The sequence below is a fragment of the Apodemus sylvaticus genome, chromosome 7, assembly GCF_947179515.1.
Source record: "Apodemus sylvaticus chromosome 7, mApoSyl1.1, whole genome shotgun sequence".
NCBI classification, from domain to species: domain Eukaryota; kingdom Metazoa; phylum Chordata; class Mammalia; order Rodentia; family Muridae; genus Apodemus; species Apodemus sylvaticus.
Genome location: NC_067478.1, coordinates 21,677,984 through 21,700,389, shown reverse-complemented (window position 1 = coordinate 21,700,389; position 22,406 = coordinate 21,677,984). Strand labels below are relative to the sequence as shown.

General features: G+C 44.7%; 1 protein-coding gene across 1 annotated transcript in view; it reads right to left on the bottom strand.

Moving 5' to 3' along the window:
- Positions 1 to 22,406, bottom strand: part of Ephb1 (EPH receptor B1) — a 451,676-nt gene that overhangs the window by 106,680 nt on the left and 322,590 nt on the right. The window contains exon 5 of the mRNA XM_052187529.1: positions 18,533 to 18,868. Coding sequence (XP_052043489.1) covers positions 18,533 to 18,868 — 336 coding nt within the window. The remainder of the gene's footprint in view (positions 1 to 18,532; positions 18,869 to 22,406) is intronic.

Sequence of the window (22,406 nt, the reverse complement as noted above, 5' to 3'; positions counted from 1 at the left end):
AGAGAGAGAGACTGGTTAAAAGAAAAGAAAGATTAAGTTCAGAGGTTATTTGGAAAGAAAATACTGAAATGTCAGGAAAGATCTGTGGCCTCAAAAGGAGGTACTCAGAAAAAAATCTAAACAGGAACAAAATTGCCCCCAAAACACAGATGCTACCCCAACAGGATCATAAAGAGAAGAAGAAACAATGGTGGTCCTTCTGTCCCCAATACAAAATCTAACCAGGGTTGAAGCAAAGTTAGAGCCAATAGTATGCACTAGGGGAGTCTACCATCAGTACCCAGAGTAACTTTGAGGATATTAGAATCAGAAAAGAACACTTAAAAGCAGTTTTCAAGTAGCTCAGACTTGGAGAAAAAAAGAGGGTCAGGCCAAGGGAGAGACATCCTTTATCTCAGTTTGTGCTACTGAAAACGTTTGGGAGATCTTTCTCCCCAGCTGCTTTAATAGCAGAGAAATCCAAAAGAGAGCATCACATGCAGAAGAGCAAGTGCACAGAATGTTCTTGCCTGTTCTAACAAGTGGGATGTGGATAAACTGTAGATAAGACGGCCCTAAGGCAAGTTGGAAAGGATTACAGTCACAATGTAGGACAAGTGCCAGAGCCCAACCTTGGTCACTGTCCTGGCCAACAGTACGAGAGATGGGCATCAACACAGCAATAGCCAGGCTTCTGAAGAGGGCAGTAAGGCTTATGGCTTCATGGAAGCTGATATGGAGCCAGGAAACCATCTCAGAAATCCATCTTTCCATATGTGGACCTGGAGGACAGCCGTGTGCAAACCTTGACAGCGCCGCTGGGATGGTGTGTGCCTTGACCCACTAATTTAGCTACAAACTGGATCACATTCAACTTTCTTTTCTTACTCATTTTTGTTTCCCTTATTCAGTGGGGATATTTTCCCCTGACAGATAATCATTTCCAATTCCAAAATATAAGAATAATTAAATGTGCTTTTTTTCAATGATAATTATTAAGTTCGAAGCATTATCCTTGCTTATTAGAAATTACTTCATAATCTCTTAATTGATTTTTGGGCCAAAATAATTCCTTCAAGAGGGTTATCCATAATCCACTTTGGGATCTAACAACTGATACAAGTTTACTATGTTAATATACTTTTTTTTTAAAGACATCAAAAATATTTACATGTAGTTTTAAAGAAAATTCACAGCAAACTGCAAGTACACTCTGAATTAAGTTGCTCTGTTGAACTACAATGTTTGAAGAAGTTATGAAAATAAGACATTTGAAAATTTTGGAGGTCATCGAACCTTTTCTAAGAAGAAAACAGCCTTGCTTGTACAGCTGTGAGTCCTACCAGAGATGGTCTGTTTCCATTTCTCTCAGCTCGAATTCTGCAGGTCATCACTGAATTCCCTGTAACTTGCTCAGCTGAGGAAGAAGGTTTCAAAGTCTCCTGAAGGGTGAATGGTCTCTTTAGTCTGAAGGAGTTCATATCTAAGTTTGCTCAGAAGACTTTTAAGGAGAAGATCCTATGGTGGACATAGCAGGGTCATTTTCCTTGGTCCTTCCATAGGAGATGGTGATTACAGTGACCATTTCCCCCAAGGGACACTGCTGTCTCAGTATGAACTATGTAAGCTCAAGACCTGCCAACAACTTTTAACATAAGCATCCTTTTTGAACGGCTTCCACACTGGTGGCGTTAAGACAACACTGGCACTGAGCTGTCAGCAGCCTTCCTGCTGTCTGGAGCCCACAGCACCAGAAGGTGCTCTGCAGGCTGAAAGGAGAGAAAGGTCTCCAATTGTCTTTCCCAGCTGTGAATCCTTTGTGCTGTGGCTCTGGATAGACAGGCGAGGGGCATACAGAGCTGTAACAGTGGCAAGAATATTTGGGAGGTGGAGGGTAGCCAATCACTTTCCAGTTAGAATCAAAGGCCATTCTACAGGTGGGAACATATGCCTGATACTGGGAAGGGCCAAAAGCCTATGGATGGGGAGGCTGCAGACCCTGGGGAAAACATACTACTGATATTTTGCTAAACTTGTATGCAGCCAGAACTGACTTCTAAGTATTTATGTTTAGACCCACACACTAATGCTGCTCCCAGCTTGGTCAGACAAGCTTCTTTTTGGCAGGGTGATGCCAAAGACTTTTGCATCAGAGACTAACAACTTAATGCAGAGACTCACAACTGGTCAAAATACTGAAAAAGTGACAGTTGAGTGTTCAGCTCTAAGCATAATTAGAACACAATCATCCAAGGCCCAGGGAACATTTACAGGGTCCAGAAAAAAGTGTAAGAGCTGGAGAGTGGAGACCAATGCTATGAAGTACTGCCATGCTGATACGGAATGGCCACGTATACAGAATATGCAGAAGGCCTAGCTGCCTGCAGAAGACTTACACGCATGCACCACTGAAACTACAGTATGAAAAAGGCTCATTAGGTAGAAAGAGAAATGAGTTAACAAGAGAGAGGGATGGAAAAGAGAGAGTAATGGAACATGAATATGACCCTAATATATTCTATACATATGTGAAATTCTTTTTTAATTGTAAAATAAAAATAATAATTCAAGGTCAGGGAAATGGCTCCATCAATAAAGATCTTGCCATATAAGCATGAAGGCCTGAATTCAAGGGCCAGAACCTGCCCCAACCCCCAAAGCCAGGTATGCTGATGTAGATTTGCAATCCCAGTGCCAGGGAGGCAGAGCCAGGTGAAATGCCTGGGACTTCTAGACAGCCAGTTTGGCCTGTTTTGAGATACTCTGTCTCAAAAAACAAAGTGGAAAGAAGGCTCAGCGGTTAAGGGCACTAACTGCTCTTCCAGAGGTCCTGAGTTCAATTCCCAGCAACCACATGGTGGCTCACAACCATCTGTAATGGGATCCGATGCCCTCTTGTGGTGTTTCTGAAGACAGCAACAGTGTAGTCACATAAAATAAATAGATAAATAAATTGAAAACCAAACAAAAACAAAAGACAGAGTGGAAAAAATCCTGAGGAATGACAGCTGAAGTTGTCTTCTGACCTCTACATGCATCCATAATGTATACACACACACACACACATATACACGTACACATACACACACACATACACACATATGCATATGGGCTCTCTCACACATACATGTGCACACACATACACACACACACATACAAGAATAATAATTCCGTGAGTATTCATATACCAGTTTCTGTGTGGCATATGCTTGCATTTCTCTTGAGGGTAAACCTAGGATTGAGTTGCTGGAGCATATGGAAGTACCAGCCTCCTATCCTCTGTCTAGAGTAGCATCCCCCAGCCCAATGGTCCTCAGCCTCATAGCTTGCCTTCTATAGCACGGACCCCAGCTGTGAAGACAGGTGAACTGAAGAATAACAAGCAGCCCAGTGCAGTAGGAATTAGCAGAAATGAAGGAGGGCTATATGCAGGGCCCTATAATGCTGCTGAGAGACAGGCTCCTATTCTAGCTGGGCCTTCTGCTTACTGTGCGATCCTAAATGAACCTGAGGCCTTAGCAACTTCAAGGCTTATATTTTTCAGCCATACAACAGCAATGTTAATCCTCACATTATGAATTTTCCAAATGTTCTGAAGCTGTGCCATGTGTGGTCTACCACTCCTGTCAGGCTGGGCACTTGGCATCCACCTACAACTCTCCTCCCGAGACTACTGCTGCTCACACATGCAAACCAATCCCTGGGCATAGCTCCTCATGATAAATGGGAGACGCACAATCCAACAGCGGCCTTGGCATTTATTTCATAAATACCTTTGAGACAATAAATAAACATGTCAACCATATTAGGGTGGAGGTGCTAGGCAAGAAGGGACTTGGAGCCAGGGACATCCCAGACAGACAGACAGACAGACAAAAAGAATTGCCAAATATGGAAGAGACATATTCAGGAAGAGAAATTATTTCCTGTGAAACCTGAAGTCAGCCTGGTTTTTCCAGGAAATAGTTTAGGAAGAGAGACTGTCTTATTCTAACAAAAGACAACCTGTAACTCTAGGTAGGGAACCATACCCAGTTCATCCAGCAGCATGACCCAAGTGTTCCAGAGGCTCTACCGTGGCCTTTCCATAGAGCTTTCTACTCTCCTTGTGCCTCGCCATATTCTCCCAGCATTCATATCTACCTCTGAACCCCTTTACTTCAAACCGCAGTATAGCAAGACTAGCCTTCCTGGAGCTTGACTTTACCCATTACTCTAAGACCCGCCCCCTCAAACCTTCAGTACCTCCCTGTTGGAAAAAGTCCTAACTCCCTAACATTTACAGGTATGGTAGGCACTGATCATGCAGGTTCAGAAACCTGCTTCTCATATCTAATCATGACCTGACTTCATTATACCGCTAGCCTTTAAAAGCACTGCCCTGGGTGGCTTCGTCGATTTCAAATCCCTCACTGTTCATAAAGTCACTGGGAATGTGTTGGGCCTGGATATAAGCTTGCCATTTTATGAGGTCCCAAAGTTTCTGTAAGGCAAAGGACACTGTTAAAAGGACAAAACGGCAACCATCAAATTGGGAAAGGATATTCACCAACCCCACATCTGATAGAGGGCTAATATCCAATATATACAAAGAACTCAAGAAGTTAGACCCCAGGGAACCAAATAACCCTATTAAAAATGGGGTACAGATCTTAACAAAGAATTTTCACCTGAAGAAATTCGGATGGCAGAGAGGCACCTTAAGAAGTGCTCAACATCATTAGTCATTAGGGAAATGCAGATCAAAACAACCCTGAGATTTCACCTTACACCAGTCAGAATGGCTAAGGTCAAAAACTCAGGAGACAGCAGGTGTTGGTGAGGATGTGGAGAAAGAGGAACACTCCTCCACTGCTGGTGGGGCTGTAAGATGGTACAACCACTGTGGAAATCAGTCTGGAGGTTCCTCAGAAAACTGGACATGAGACTTCCAGAGGACCCTGCTATACCTCTCCTGGGCATATACCCAAAGGATTCCCCGGCATGCAATAAAGACACCTGCTCCATTATGTTCATAGCAGTCTTATTTATAATAGCCAGAAGCTGGAAAGAACCCAGATGCCCCTCAAAGGAGGAATGGATACAGAAAATGTGGTATATTTACACAATGGAATACTACTCAGCAATTAGAAACAATGAATTCACAAAATTTTTAGACAAATGGTTTGATCTGGAAAATATCATCGTAAGTGAGGTAACCCAATCACAAAAGAATACACATGGAATGCAATCTCTGATAAGTGGATATTAATTAGCCCAGAAGCCCTGAATACCCAAGGTACAAATTGCATAGCAAATGACTCCCATGAAGAAGTATGGAGAGGCTCCTGATCCTGGAAAGGATTGATCTAGCATGGGAAGGGAATATAAGGACAGAGAAAAAGGAGGGAGGTGATTAGAGAAGGGATGGAGAGAAGAAGGTTTATGGGACATATGGGGAGGGGGGATACGGGAAAGGGGAAATCATTTGGAATGTAAACAAAGACTATAGAAAATAAAAATATTAAAAAAAAAAAAAGCTCTCCATTACTTAAATTCCCTGTTCTCCATCATGGAAGTAAGGTCTTTAGAGAAGGAGTTATAGTTTTAGCCCCTCTTCACTTAACCATATTTTAGATGCCCAACAAATGTTGCTCTTACTGCAGTGGTTAGGGATCTTCTCCAAAGTCCTCAGAGGAAAAGGGTGTGGGCGTGTGTGTGTGTGTGTGTGTGTGTGTATCTGTGTGTACAATGGCTTAGTTCTTCAGAACATAGGTATTAGCATTACAAGAGGGTGGGTGAGGAAAATCGGAGCTGTGAATTCTGGGAAGGGGAACATGGAACAGCTATATATATGGGGGTTCCAGGGAGGTAAGGACAAGATTTCTGCATTGCATTGATGAAGAAACTCAGGAGGCTGAGTCAATCTCCATCTCAGGGTAGCTAAACTGCTGGAAACCTCTGAGAGTCCCGTGGGGAGCCTTAGGTTAAGTTGTGTTAGTTCCTAGAAAGGTGTGGATGACACAGTAAGGAGAGGCCCATTGGGAAGGGCTGGCCGGCTTTTCCCTCAAAGAAAACAATCCACAGGAGGGAAAATCCCAAACTTGTATTGAAACATCAGCAGAAGAGTCCAGGGCTCTTGGTACTGATGGCAAAGAATGGTTTGTACCCTTGATGACTTGCATTTCCGGTGATATTTCCATTCTAGGAAGAAACTCAGCCCAGACGGCCCTGTCTAGAGAGCAGGCTCTCCCTCTGTTGATGAGAACTCATCCCACTGCACAAATATGCCTGAATTTTACATTAGGAAGCCTGACTCATTAAATACTTTTGGTGCAGTAACACTTCTGGTCAAAGTAGATTAAACAAATAAGCAATTAGTTTGGAGCCTGGGTATGAATACAAAAGCAGAATTAATTATTTCTCTCATTGTTTTCTCCTATTGTGAACATTGGCTTCATGTTTTATTCTGAGAGTTAACCCTGACACTTCCTTTGAATTTCCTCTCTAACCTGGAATTACCTTGTGTCAGAGGAGGCCCTAGGTGTGCAGTCTTTGTTCCTTGTTGTTGTGGGCTGAGTCAGGGAGTAGGTAGGACTCTGCAAGGAAAAGTGAGGACTTCAGTGTTGAGTGAGCTAAGTTAGCTTCATACCCACAGGTAGAGTCAGAGACTCTTCCTTTCATTAAAGGTTTGGTTCTAAGCCAAAGCTGTGTGTGTGTGTGTGTGTGTGTGTGTGTGTGTGTGTTATACACGAACATATGCAAGTGCATGCACATGCATCTGGGACCTGTGGATGGAGTCTTTCTCAAAAATAAGAGTTAAATGCAGGAACCTCATTTTTTCTTCTGTCTCATGCACGTGAGAGATATTCCTTACTCAAACCATCCACCTAACTCTGTGAGTTCTGAGGTTGTGGTCCCAGATCAGCACCACCTGGGATCTGGTAATAACTGCGGACATTTGATTCCCACCCTGGCTGAGCCAGGACCCAGTAATCTGGGCTTAAGGACCCTTCCAGACCTTCAGACGAATCCGATGCGTGCTCGCGTTTGGAAACTGCTTATCTACAAATCTGGAAATCAGAAATGTTAAGCTCTGAGAGGACATCCAGGTCATTCAATTTTCTGTCAACTCTTAGAATTTACAGATTAGCTGGCTGAAGGCAGGAGAGAGACAGCGACTTTCTTAAGTCCCCAGCAAGTTAATGCAGAGCCAGAAATAGCCTGGCCTCTTTTCCAGATGCTAGCTGGCCCTCAATCCTGTCCCTACAGTTAGGAGCTCAGCAATTCCACTATCCCTAGAGGATGCCTTGCCCCAGGGTAGAAGGCAGCTAGGCTCCTATCACCCACTGTCTTCAGAGAGAGCTGGGTTCCCTGCAACGACTTCCATCCAAGTATGGGGAACAATAGCCCTGCCATGCATTCTGCTCCTGGTGCCCCCATTTCTCCACATCTCTTTCTCTCTACCAAGGGAACCAGAAGGTACTGCAGAAAATGAGAATTTGCTGTAGAAATGACAGCCAACCTGAGCTATGTGACCCTCGAGGCATGGGAAGCTGTGGAGTTGTATGTGTCAGGTCAGGGTGGGGAGTTGCTTGTTCTCAGAAGGCATCAGGCTCACCGCCAAGGCCACATGGGGGTCATCAGGACCTAAGGTTAGCTGACATGCTCTGTTCAACTGACTCCTGGAGGCCTACCTGCTGTCCTTGTGTTATAAGATGGGTGTGGGCCCCTTTGATCTAATAACAGATCCCAGGATGTTTCACCAGGAAGTCCACAACCCACCCACCTGGGTGGGCCTTGCTGGCCCTGAAGGCAACAAGAGATACATTACAGTGGGTTGTATGCCCTGATTCCTCCCTAACTCTCACCCAGACACATTCACAGAGCCTCACACAATGGTGGCAATCCCTCTGCCTTCAGCATTGCCTTTCCTCATCAGGTGGCTCACTACAGCTGGCTGCCCTCCTACGACACACACCATGAGCTCCTCCTTGGGTTCCACCATCTCCACAAAGTCCAAGTCACGTTTCCCTCAACCCTGGCTTTACCATACCCACATTCCCATTGGACCCTCCAAAGGGGCTGCTAAGAAACCAGGAAGGTCTCCCGCCCCCACTGCCTCCTCTAACAATGGTCTTCCTCTATGTGTGTTAAGGGAGAGCTCTCCTCAGAGGCTCCTCCCCCCACTGCTCTCTCTCACTGTTAACACTTGGTGATTTTATGGCTGACACCTATACACCCCTCAGGGGCTGGACATGGGGTGTGGCCTTCCTGCCTCTCTCACATACTTCTCAGCATCCCCTGCATCCTCTGCAGAGGTGCCACATGTCTGGACCACCACTGTCCAGATCTTGAGACAAACATGTACTCTTCCCTCCACCACATCCTCATTCACGGCCGTTTCTGTTCCACTCCACCACGACCCTTGCTCTCCAGAGAATCATCCCAGTGTCCTCTCAAGTAATGCAGACTTCATCCCCTCATCTCCACACCTCTCCCATGTCTGCTCAGCCCACGGTCTGCACTTGGACTTCATTTCACCCGAAGTTATTCCATTTTCAAAATTACAGACTAAGTATTGTAATTCCTCAGCACCATCTCCGATGATCCATTGTAACTCTTCCTGCCTTCATCTGCCCCGTTGGCACCATTTCCACCCACAAAGTCAGCCCCCTTCTGATTCATATAGCTTATTATTCTGCTTAGCTTCTGTCTTTCCGGTAATGAAATTTGAGGTACTCATGCCCTCAGGCAGGGGAGTCTTTCTCTCATCACACCATACAACTGTCAAAACTCAACCAGACATAGATACATGGTCTCCTTGTAGGGTCTGATATCCAGGAAGTTTGCTGCCGGGAAGGCCGTGTGCAAGGGCAAGGCCAGCAGGGGTAGTGGAGCATCTTTGTAAATATGTGATTATCAGCTTCAAATGAGCTCTCACCGAATTCTAGAAACCCAGAGTTCTCTGGTTATTTCATCCCCCATTCTCCGTAATTGTTCATCAGATTTGCTCCACTCCCCTCAACTCTTCAGCCTCAATACTATCCCCCGCGCTCTTGGCAACCAACCTCATTTCCCACTTGAGAGAGAAAACTGAAGTCTGAATATCCAACTGCATAAACAACGCTTTGAACAGGTGCTCAAATCCTCCACAATTTGCTACGCGTAGGACTGAACCTATCTTCTCTAGCTGCTGTCCCCGGAAGGCTTCTGGAAGCCCCTGGGATATCGCCTAGGTAGTTTCCAGCCATTGTCTCCTTCTCCAGCCTTGCTTTCTTTGTTCTCAATGTCAGCTGCCTGCTAGACCCTTGAAGGAAAGCTGCTCATTAAGTCAGATTACATTCTCCTCCCGAGGACCTACGGTCCTGTGAGTACACCGTTTGAGGGGCTTCTGCAGGCAGGGCTGAGCTCAGTGTAACCCCTGAGAGCTCTGTTCTTCCTAATAACTGTCACCTTTCATCACAAAGCCTCAAGCCTACCTCAGACCTCACAGCATTTCTCGCATACAGCACTCTTCCCCTGCTGTCCCCATCTTTAGTCTCCGCATTCCTTCCCACCAACCAGATGAGGGAACAGACACCAAGAGAACTTTGCTGTCCCTGTCTCCACCCAGCTCCCTGCATGCCTCCTTTTTTACAATCACACCTCCCTATGCACATCATGTAAAGAACAGTGTCAGTGGCTTATGAGGCAGTGTCTGTGGGTATGATCGAAGGCCACTCAGGAGCCTGAAGCTGAAGACACTATGCTGAGGTACGGGAGTTGCCTAGAGGGATGAAACATGGCCCCTTCCCTGCAGGACCCACCAGGAGAATAGTAACATAATGCATGTGTGTATGTGGGCACGTGCAATGCTGAACCAAACACCACACACACACACACACACACACACACACACACACACACACACACACCTCTTATTACTCATCCAAGGACTCACTATGCCATCCATGTGGCTAGCAATGTTTAAGGAAGAAAAACGTCTCACTAGGATTTCTCTACAGGGCAGATACATCACAGAGTATGACTAGGCCATTGCTCTGTCCTTATGTCCTAGTAGAAGAAAGAAACAGAAAAAGGGAAAGAAGGAAATGCATGCTTTAAATGCATCTTAGGGCTCAACGCTGTAGCTACCATCCTACAGTGAAGAAGACACTGATCCCACGGCCTGGGGTGCTGACAGATCCCCCATTTCTCGACAAAATATTTGTGGTCCAGCTTTGCCTTCATTTATCCAGAACCCTTGCTGTGCCTTTTCCCCCAGTCTTTCACATCCGCTCTGAGAAGATGTTAATTTTCTGAAATTAAACACTTAGCTTGATTACTGTTTTGTTAATTGCTGCATTCAAAAACCCCTCGTGCTCCTGCCTGTTTAACATGGATGGTGCTGGGAAAATGACAGGCAGGGAGCGGAGATGCAGGTGGACAGACAGCAGCACTGGAATGCCAGCCCAGCTAGCTACCAATGTGCCTGCCAGTGGTTCTGACAGTGAGGAGCAGGGGGAGCAGAAGGAGCAGGCCAGGTCAGAGTCAGTGGCTCCCATGGGGTCAGTTTGGGGGTGGGACACTATAGTACATAAGAAGTCCCATGCCTCATCAGTACTTGGAAGAGTTTTAGGCTTAATTCTAATCTAGCCCAGAATGAAATACCTTATAAAGAAACCACTGGAGAAAGAGGAACACTCCTCCACTGGTGGTGGGGCTGTAAGATGGTACAACCACTTTGGAAATCAGTCTGGCGGTTCCTCAGAAAACTGGTCATGACACTTCCGGAGGACCCCACTATACCTCTCCTGGGCATATACCCAAAGGATTCCCCGGCATGCAATAAAAACACATGCTCCATTATGTTCATAGCAGCCTTATTTATAATAGCCAGAAGCTGGAAAGAACCCAGATGCCCCTCAAAGGAGGAATGGATACAGAAAACGTGGAATACTACTCAGCAATTAGAAACAATGAATTCACAACATTTTTAGGCAAATGGTTTGATCTGGAAAATATCATCCTAAGTGAGTTAACCCAGTCACAAAAGAATACACATGGAATGCAATCTCTGATAAGTGGATATTAATTAGCCCAGAAGCCCTGAATACCCAAGGCACAAATCGCATAACAAATGACTCCCATGAAGAAGTATGGAGAAGGTCCTGATCCTGGAAAGGATTGATCTAGCATTGGAAGGGAATATAAGGACAGAGAAAAAAAGGAGGGAGGTGATTGGAGAATGGATGGAGAGAAGGTTTATGGGACATATTGGGGGGGGGGATCCGGGAAAGGGGAAATCATTTGGAATGTAAACAAAGAATATAGAAAAAAAATATATATATATAAAGAAACCACTGAAAGAGCTGAAGCTAAATTATTTGGTGATGCCAGAAAGTGATTTCAGAGAATTGGAATGTTCCTTATTAATTTATTTATTAACATTTGTGGAATTTTTTTGTGCTTTAAGCATCTAGGTAGACACAGTCTTCAGAAGTCAATATGGTAGACCCAAGGAGTGCTCTTCTGGAAAGCTGGTTCATGTTTGGTGTGGTGCTCTGGATGAGAATGCCCTGCCCCACAATAGGCTTATATATTTGAATGCTTGGTCCCTGGTTGGTGAAACTGTTGAGAGAGATTAGGAGGTGTGGCCTCATGGGAGATAGTATGTCACTGGGGAACTGGCTTGGAGGTTTTAACAGCCCATTACATTCCCAGTTAGTTCTCTCTGCCTAGTGCTTGTAGATCAGGATGTAATCTCTCAACTACTACTCCAGTGCCATTCCTGCCTGCCTGCTGCCATGGTCCCTGCTATGATGGTCATGAGATCCAACCTTCTGGAGTTCTAAGCCCCCAATAAACTCTTTCTTCTGTAAGTTGCCTGGGTCATAGTATCTCTTCAAGCAATAGAAAAATCAGGCAGAAGTTAAATGGGCATGTATCAAGACCCCTCTCCACACTTCTACCCTTCTTTGCCAAGATCACAATGCCAATGGTAGCTGTGTTATAAACCATCTTATATTTCTTCTGCAGCTGAGGATTGTAACAAGCTCATGTGGACTTTGTATCATCACATTGTCAACAGCACCACTGTCACCACCCAAGCTGTATACTTATAACACTTGACCCAACATAGAGAAAGACGAACAAACAAGTCCCCAAGTTCCTGGTGACATTCTAGTCTTTTAGCAGTAATCCATGGTGGAACCATTCTCAGCTCTCAGCATCACTAGCTACAACTCAGTACCAGAAATAAAAATGTCTGAAACCCAATCTTTGTGTGGCCTACCCGGCATGGAGGTCATACTATTCCAGTTAGCTAACAGTAAAGTATCCCATGCACCATGGTCCCTGAAGAGCTACTGAAACCAGAAACTGAAGTGCTCTCTGGAATTGGCATTTTTTTATATCCTAAGTCTCAAGCAGGGACCAAGAACCCAGTTGAGGAGCTCAGACCCTGGAGTTACAGCAGAACTCCAATCTGCTTGTGGCTGTCCTTAGACCTTAGTCTGCGATGTGGATTACCACAAGCAAGCCCCATGAAGACATGGATCTTTGCCTGTTTACTTCCTGCTGTGTGTATGATTGACAGAGGATATCAGTGCATTTGCTGAGAAAGGGAATGAAGGAGAATGGGCAAGACAAGGGTGAGCATTGAGCCAACATCTGTTAACTGTGATGGAGATTGTGTTAAGTGATTGCATTTCCAAAGGTCATGAGTTCAAATAGACCAACAAACTTTCTAAAGGGGGCTTAATCTCCTTCTGTCCTTCTGAACACAGCATTATCCTAAACATCAATTTGCTAAGTCATTTTAGGAGCCACAGGAGAGGAGGATATCTGGTCATCCAGCTGATCTGAACTTCCAAGACACAGCCAGTTGCCTCCCCCACCCCCAGCCTAACACGTGTATGAGCTGCTCTCTGTGGGTACCCTATGGCTCTTTTCCCAGGAAGCTGGTAGCAGGTGAGAAAGCCTAGTTTCTTCTCTGAGCTCTCCATGCAGAGGGCAACCCCAAAGCTGCCGAGGGCGGACACCCACAACCTGGGTCAACAGTAGTGCTGTCTGCTGACCTCACCCCCATGGGCAACATGTCGGTGCCTGCAAATGGCCTTTCTGCGGTCAACATCTTCCTCAGGCCATCTGCAAGTTTCTTCTCAATGGCAGGGGTTAAGAAACAACCTGAACCTTCCTGGAGTCAGCAACAACAACAATAAAAAAAAAAAAAAAAAAACAGCAATAAAATGAACTATGAAATTGAATTAAGAACAGAGAAAATTCCATTTTCGTTAAGTTTAAAAAAAACTTTTCCTTTATTTACTTCTTTCAAGGTTTTCTTTAAAGTCATGCCAGTGTTTTTAAAGCCCTGACTCAATCTTTTCTCTACTCTAGAGCAATTCTCATCCACTCTTTTCCAGTGAGACCAGCCTTTAAAAATGAACTGGTTCCAGCATATGGGATCTTAGCACTCTACATTTTCATAGGCAGCGTGTAATATTGTTTTAATATTTAATTTTGAGATTTACATAATATCTTTCCTCCAAAGAGCTCAATATATTGCAATACCATAAATTCCTTTTCATATTCAAAGATTATTCTTTATACATGCAAATACTATATTTAACCAAGGAATAATGCAAATTAGGTGATGAATTCGGAGGCATTGATGTTCTAGGTAATCCTTTTGTAGGAAAAGCGGTGCTTCTGAGTGATTTTAATTGCCCAAGAACTTCAAAAATGCCTTGAAAATGGACAAACTAGAGGGGCTTATGACTGTTAACAGAAACAGCAGCACAGTTATTTTACACAACTCTATAAATAATATATTGTGTCTGTGTTGTGGACACTGCGGATAGAATTTCACATGCAGGGTCTCAGCAGACCATACATGAATTGTATGCAATAGAAATGTCACCTATAAGTCCAGCTGATGGAGTCATCTGAGTAAGAAAGGTGCTGGCTTTTCTCCACCTGCACAGTTTTTAAAAAGTTAGAGGATGCCTTTATGAGTCAGGTCAATCCTGAGCTGGGTACCGGGCACTGATGAGTTCCCCCTCCCTCATTATCAGTTTAGGATGCAGACCTGGTCCCTTCCTTTCTGATGCTTATTCCAATCAAGGCACGATGGGCAGATGGATATAGATAGCATCAATCTGAAACCAAGATACTCAGAAGCCTCAGAAGGAAACATGTGAGGGAGGGAAGTCCAGCAACTTGATCAGGACATATTTCCAGAAATGATGCTAATCTCCCAGCCCATAGCAGGATTTAGAGTGAGTTTCTGTCTTCTGTCTCATTTGCTTGTCACTGTGGCACTAGGAAGCAGGTTGTCCTGGTTTTCATTTCACAGGTGAGAACTGAGGAGTGTTGACAGTTAAATGAATTTGCATGAATCACATGAGGAGCACAGAGGGAATAAAACCCAGGATCGCCCTCCATGAACCCAGGAAGTGAGGAAGATGCTTGCCCCAAGTGAAATGAGACTCAACAACATAGCTCATGTTAAGGCTTGGGTAAATCAAAATGAAAGGATACCAACCATCACCAGTAGGCCAAATCCAGAAGGGGATTTGCTTTCTAATCAGTTGTCAACATTTTAGATCCATATTTTGGGCTTATAGAATCTGACAGGGACAGGAAAGTCGACACTTGCTGAAACAGGGTGGTGGCTTTATCTGTGCCCTGCAGTTCTCTGAAGTCTCCACCAGATCCTACTGCCCTTCATCTACCCCAACTGGTTTCTCTCCTCTATTCTCTGGCCTTCGGGCTTTAGAGTTTGTTTCCTCATGCTTGGATAATCTCAAAGCAGGCCTTGGTGAGAGTCGTTTCCTCACTCCAAGATCTCTGCAGCTCTTTTCCCTGATTCTGATACCCTGGGTCTAGCCAGCAGAAGGAGACGTGAGGTTTATCATTCACTTAATTCTCAACAGATTCTGGCAGACAGATGATCCAGCCATCGGAATAATCTGAGGCCAGGGGCCAGAAAGTGATGGTGGGGGTCTGTGGTGATAACAGCCTCACTGCAGATTGTTTGGCCATAAGAACAGAGAGTCTTACCTGACCCAGTCTACTTTAAAGTCACGGCAGCTGTATTCAATGAGAGGGTACATCCCTCCAGACCTCACGTAAATCTGAGCTTGCATAATTCATGGCTAACCCTGACCAAGCTGATGGACATTTTTTTTTTTGACAGCTAAAGTGGCCCGCTACATGGCAATAGCTTAGAGAGAGTTTATAGGTTATATGTCCCACCATAATGTGATTTTTGATAGGTTTGAGGATAAAATGGTCACAAACCCAAGTTTGAAATTCGTGAACATTATTTTCTGGTGGATAGATGTTGAGAAAAATTCAAAAACACTCCAGACCTACTTTCTTCATCTGAGTCACACCTCTGCAAAGAGCTTGCTAAGGGTGGATACACCTGAGGTGCTCAGAGGTGGCAGACCATATTTGCCCCTGACTGCATCCTGGTGACAGTCATCTCACTATGTTAGTCGAGGGAAACAAGGTCCTGGAATGTCATGATTAGGGTTTTAATGGAAGACAAAGACTGACTTATGGTTGCCCCTGTGTCTAAGTGAAGACATATGGTCCCTACACTCAATGGTACATAGGGTGATTATGTAATTTCATTCCTTGGGAACCACAAAAGTCTACTGTTATGAACTTTTAAATGAGAAGATCAGAGGAACTGTCTCCTTTAAGAGATAAGATGTGGGAAGGTCAGAACCAGAGGTAAGTCTCTCTATAACTTTCTATCTTAAATTCTCCAAATCCCTACAACCTTCTGCTTCCTTATCTGAAAGATGGGTAATTATTGGGTATTTATGAGGATTAAATGAAGCTATAAATTCCTCAATTCTTCATGAATGTGAAAAAAATACACGCATGGGGTGTCCATGGTAACTGTTACTCTGTTTCTTCATGAGAACACAGTCAGCAGTATGCAAAGAGTCCACAGTTCAAGTAGAGGTAGTTTAGGAAATGTTTACAGGTTAACTGGTTTCACGACTTCTCTTGGTCAGAGTTTTGACCTGTCATCCACTTAGGACAGTAGTAACCACAAACATTTACATGGGTCAAACTGAGAAGTTAGGGGGGAAGGCTAACCTGCCAGTCTCCAGCACTGGATGAGCTCATCAGTGTCCTGAGAAAGTGAGACACCCTGTGACATTCGGTTACACACCGGTCTCCTTACTTCATCCCTGACACTGGGTTTTCAGAAGGCCTACTGTTTAGTCTTCTAACTATGCAAAAATGCATAGCTTTTGTTCACATTTCTGAGTTGTTCTTACAAAGCTGTGGGTTTGAGTGTTTGCTTTGGTCATTCCCATATTAAATAAAATAAAACAGAAACAAAAAAGTGATGCTGTTGGCTGACAATGACTTGTACTCTCCGCAATATTCCACATCCCACAGACTCGGTGCCACTAGCCAACTGGATATTTTCTCTATAATAACTGCATACTACCAAGAAGTTATATTGTATTGCTCTCTGGCTTATTATAAACTTTGTGATATCAAAGCTTCAGAGTTATCAAAGGAGAATTATATGTTGGAAGGTTATCATGGAGTATAAAACAGGGGAAGGTTAAGAATAAAAGATCTGTTAGAGAACAAAGGGTTGAGAAGTGTGTTTGCATAGGTACCAATGAGTGGGGGTAAAAATAAATATTTTGAACGTTGGGAATGTGGGACCGCTTTGAGGAGCCCTGGTCCCTCTGCTCACTGAAGCCGTGGAAGGTGCAGATGGCAAGACAAGCAGATGGGCAGGTTCGGGAATAGCAGAGTAAGAGAAGGGAGGGGAAGACATGAAGGCAAACTGATATAAGTGGCAGGTTTATTCGCACATGCTTAGAGAGGGAGAAAAGACAGCCAAGCCCAGAGTAACATGACAGCCTGGCAGGATTGTTATTCCCAGAAGCTGGGACACTAAAATATTTCAGCCAGTTTTCTGCCTTAATTCTCCAAGGGAAACACTTGCTAACAAAGAATGCCCATGTTACATGCTCAACAGAATGCAAAAATTATCATTCCGTTTTTCTTTGGGTTAGACAGACTCTTCACAACCTCTCTCTCCATGGCACCAGGCTGTGGTCACCAGCTGGAGGCTTCTACACTTCCACTCTTATTTTCTCACTATACAGGGATGCATGTAAACACGTGACCAGGCACATACATACAAACACACCACATGAACACACACACACACACACATTGACGGCACAGCCATCTGGACAGCCACGCTTTCCCATAACACTTTTTTTTCTTCTCAGTTCTGACAGCTTTAACCCAAGAATCATCTGCCGTGGAGAATGCCTGATATTAAAAGGTGGAACAAGTCTGAGGATTGGATGCTTAGAGTGGTAAAGGATGGTGTAAGGAGAAGGAGGTCAAGAGGGGGGAAACAGAACAGGAAAGCAAGCAAAGAAAGGTACTCAGTTTCTGCTATTCTGTTAACATGATATCCTTATAGAATTTTTTATTAAAAGATCTGTAATTACAAATAAGATCACAGTCCACTCTGACGGGTCCATCACCTGTGGATATGATATGCTGTCTCTCTGAGTCCTGCTCATGCACACAAGGACATGCATTTCTTTATCTTTAATTACTTATTATTTACTGCCGGTGTACAGCACACTATGCCAGTGCTTAGCACCTTGCAATTCCATGCTTTAGGTCTGTGCCTTGTAAATACTTCCATTATCGAGTTTCATGGGAGGAACAATAGCGGCCAAGTATCACTGTGTATCTCATAGCATCCGATCCTCAGAGTGGATACTAAATAACTGTCTCTTAATAATGAATGAGCAAATAAATGAGTTAGTGCATGAATGGACTGGTTAAACGGATACAAAAGGGAATGGATTGCTCTAAGCAGTAATGGGGAAAGATGGGAAGTGTGAGAGATGAACACTGAGAGAGTAACATGTGTTCTGATCTATGCACACTGCAGAGACACTCAGGGGCCCAGGAATCTTCCATTATTGTCTGTCTTAGGACTCTGGCACTGTAGCATGCATCTGGGAAGGATAAAACCTTGAGAAACAAGAGCTTAATTGAAAATGAAGTTAGTTTCACTGGGTTTCCTATGAAAGCACCATTGGTATTCTTGTTTCCAAAGATCTGCAATGCTCCCACCACTCCTCCCTCTATTTATCTACCTGTACCTGTACAGCTTTCTATCTGTACATATATCTAAGTCACCCATCCATCCATTCTCTTTCCATCCACGTATCCATACACCCATATCTAATCAGCACCCCTTGGTCCATTTCTCCAGTAGCGCTTATGGAGGCCTGGCCTGATGCAGAGTACCAGGTCCAACTCCAGCTTAAATACACATATTTACTTTGATCCTGGACACAAGAAAATTCCCTAGTTTCTAGCTCACTTAGGAAGTTGAAAGATGACCTAAGTTTCCTCAGCAGCCACAACCGGCCATCATCTGACACCTTTACTCCTATAAGAAGGCTTAAAGGTTGGCAGGATGGGTGTGGCTTTAGCTATGACCCTACATAAAGTTGGATGAAAAGCCAGACACAAAGACAGACATACACATAAAAACAGTCAGACTCACCAGCTTGGTTTGTGGTGATGTTGACAGAGACATGCTGTGGAGGAAAGGGACTCTTGCTAGAGACTCCATTGATGGCCTGGATATCAAAGGTGTATGGGGTGTGGGCCCATAGGCTACTGATGGAGACACGGCACTCAGTCAAGCCCAGCTGTCTGGGCACAAACTCCACATTGTCATCACAGCGGGAGCAGCTGCGGCGGTCTGCTCTGCACTTCTTGCAGATGATGTTGTATGTCACGTCATCTCTCCCACCGGTCTCTCTTGGAGGGTGCCACTCTAGAATGATAGATGTCTCATTCACGATGGAGATGACATTTCGAGGACCTGATGGGACACCTGTAGGGAGACAAGAAAAGTCCAGTGAGTCTGAGAGAAAAGTCCGTGATCAGCAACTCTCTAGGCTGCCTTTGGTGCCTACCCAACCTCAACATACACATTGTTCCTCAAGCCCAGTGCTCCATATTCAAATCCAGCATAGAGGTAATATAAGGAGGATAACCTGTCCCCAGATCCCCTTTACTTTATTACTTCTCTGAATTGCTTTCTTTTGATTGGGTATGCCAAAGGAGAGAAAAGTTTAGACAGGTGAGTTCAGTACTTTTGCTCTTAGGACCAAGCCCCATCCTCCAATGAACATTTATGGTTAATCTGTGTGTATCTAAGACAGCTACTGAATTTCTTACCTGTTCTTGTTTGGCATATAGTTTAATGATATATGATCAAATCCTCCCCACATCCCTACAGATCCTGGAATCCTATACAAAATCCCATACATCCCAGTACTCATGTTTATGTATGTGGTTCAGGGCTGTTTCTCTACAGGATAGGCCACCAGAGCAGCTGCAGAGATGAGCAGTCACACTACACCAATTGATAACTGTAGACAAGAGGCAGCACTGGGTAGGAGAGGTTCATAGAACCACCATCTTTGACCCAATGACTCAAGAAATCATACGGGTGAGCTTTGAGGCAGCGAGCTCGTGGTTTTACATGGACCACTTTATTTAACTGCCCCTCTCTCCCAGCAACCTACCAGGATGGTGCAGTAATCATCTCAGATGCTAGTGAGACTAATAGTTACAGAGAAGTAGCCATTGGTCATGAGGTCTACAGAAACCAAAGTCCGAACAGAGGCCCAGACCTGCCTATTTCCAAAGTTCATGTTCCTAAGCAAAGCCATGCTCTTAGCACATGCTTCCCACAAACCAAGCAGGCTCACTGGGATGGCCAGGGCTATTCATGATTCCAAACATGGAAATGCCTTGCTATATGACTGCAAAAACCTGTGGCCTGTAGGAAAGCAAAATGTTGTATAATTAATGGCCACAGTGCCAGGATTTTTAGATTATGTTGAAGAACCTTCTTCCCACCAACAGGATTGATCATAGCCTCAAGTTCCCAAGCCCGAGCCTTGCATATTGTCAATGTTTAACGGATGGAAATGAATCGTGCCCAGAAGCCCCCCTTCTGAAGAGCAGGTCGGCTGGAGCAGCCGCTCCCGGCAGTAATGCATTCAGAGTCCACCCACGTGACCATCACCAGCTGAACGAAGACATGTGTAGAGCGGTTCATGCTGGAGACAGGAATCAATTGCCAACACACAAAATGAGGGAATAACAACAAGGTCGGAGGGCACCAGGGAAGGATTCTGTGTTGAATCAGTCAACAGCAAGCAGCTAGGGCAGAAAGCAAATATTAAACCAGATTCTATTAAAACATGAAGGAAAATCAGTACGGTACTATATAAAGCCCATTAGGCCTGAACTAAAGCATGGCGTTCATGCACACTTGTGACAGGGGGGAACTCATGAAGCCTTTTTACTGAAGCCTTGCAAACGGTGTTCGAGAATTTGCCACCCATCTCTCCAGGGATACACATCCACTCTCTACAAGCCTGCACACAGCTAGTACAGGTATAGCAGCAGGTCCTGTCTCAGATGCGCTCTTAGTGAGCCAGCAGCCTTGCTGCAGTATACAATCTGTTAAAGCCCATTTTGGTCCACACATATCTTGAACATCTTTGTTTGCTTCAGGCCAGGGAGACTCAGCCCACACGCTCCCATTGATCAATGCCACTCTCGCTTGCCCCAGTTTTAGAGCAAACAGACTTGCCTCCGCCACAATAAGCAAGTCTTGCATTCTCAATAAATACATCCTGTGAGTGGGTGCTGTGTGCTAGGGGTGGAGTCAATCTTTTAATAAGATGTTATACAGGAGCGTCTCAGGAGGTCCCAAGGCTGTCTTCCAGAAAGCAGCCTCAGGTAAAGAGACCTGGGCTTGATAAAAAGGGCAAGCATCTACCACTCCCACTTTTAGGAATCTCTCTCTCCTCTCTCTCTCTCTCTCTCTCCTCTCTCTCTCTCTCTCTCTCTCTCTCTCTCTCTCTCTCTCTCATCTAGAGATAGCCTCTTCTGTTTGAACTCTAGCTTCAGTCTATCTTCTGATTCCTGCTTGTGGATGTCTTCACTATTTGCAAACCAAACCCTGCCCCCTGGTATCACTCCACTTTATTCTATCCAAGATTTCCCAAAGCACCCCTCTTCCTCTGAGCTCAGTCACCCGCTCCCCAGCTACTTCTTGACTCCACCTAGGACTGAGCTCCATTTGTCCTTTGCTTGACAAACTCCGGACAAAGTCCCAGCGTTCCTTGACACCCTGAAGAGTCACTAGCCAGGCCCTAGGAATTACATCTTTGGAGTTCTCCAAGACACAAGTGCTTATTGGAGTCAGTCAGGGCCACTTCCATGTTTGTTATTTCTTATTTCTATTCTCGGTCTCCCCACAGCTTCAGAATGGCTCCAGGCCTCACTTCACCTGGCTCACTGCAAGGGCCTCTCAGTTCTCCCACATGTCTTCTGCACCTCTCTTATCGGTTTCTACCAGAGTGTAAAATCTAAACTGCACACCGGGTCATAGTGTTCCTCGCTCAAAGCACACTGCCTTCCAGTTGCCTGAAATGGTCACTCTGCTTTCCATGTCACATAAGCCCGTTCCCTAGGGCCTTCTTCTGAGTGTCCCATCTCCTCGGACAATTTACCCTTGCTTCTCACAGCAGAACCTTTTGGAATTTTCCTACAATTTCTTGTGTGCCCTAAAATTTCTTGGCCCTCCTGAGAGTGTACATGGGGTGTTCTTTGTCCTTCTTGGCCTTCTTTCCCTTTCTATCCACTTTGGAAACTTCAGCTCATCCCTAAAGCTCCAGAGTCTGTTCCTTGAACCTTCCCCAGTGTCTGCCAGTCATGCAGTCCCTACCTGGTCTCCATAGATTTGTTTAAAGCACCTAACCTAAACTGTACCACTGCACAGTGACAGTCACTCTGGGCTGTCCTCACCATACTGCAGCATCCTGATGAGAAGGTCCCTGATTTGTCTGCAATAGTCAAGGCCACATAGCAATTTATCTAACTTTCCCCAATATCCAGCAACCAAGCACTCTCTTCTTACCCGGTTTCCCTTTCTGTTTACTATGTGAATGACCCACGGTCTCTCCTGTCCAGCTTCCCTCTAGTACACTGGTTCTCAGGAGTTGCATATCAGAAGTTTACATTCCGAGTCATAACAGTAGCAAAATTACATAATTTTATGGTTGGGGGGAGATGTCACCATAACAGGAGGAACTGTATTAAAGTGTTGCAGCATTAGCAAGACTGATAACAGTGGATCAAGGACATCCACATAAAACCAGACACACTGAAACTAATAGAAAAGAAACTGGGGAAGACTCTTGACATGGGCACAGGGGAAATTTTCCTGAATAGAGCACCAATAGCTTATGCGCTAAGATCAAGAATTGACAAAAGGGACTGTACTGGCTAGTTTCGTGTGTCAACTTGACACAGGCTGGAGTTATCACAGAGAAAGGAGTTTCAATTGG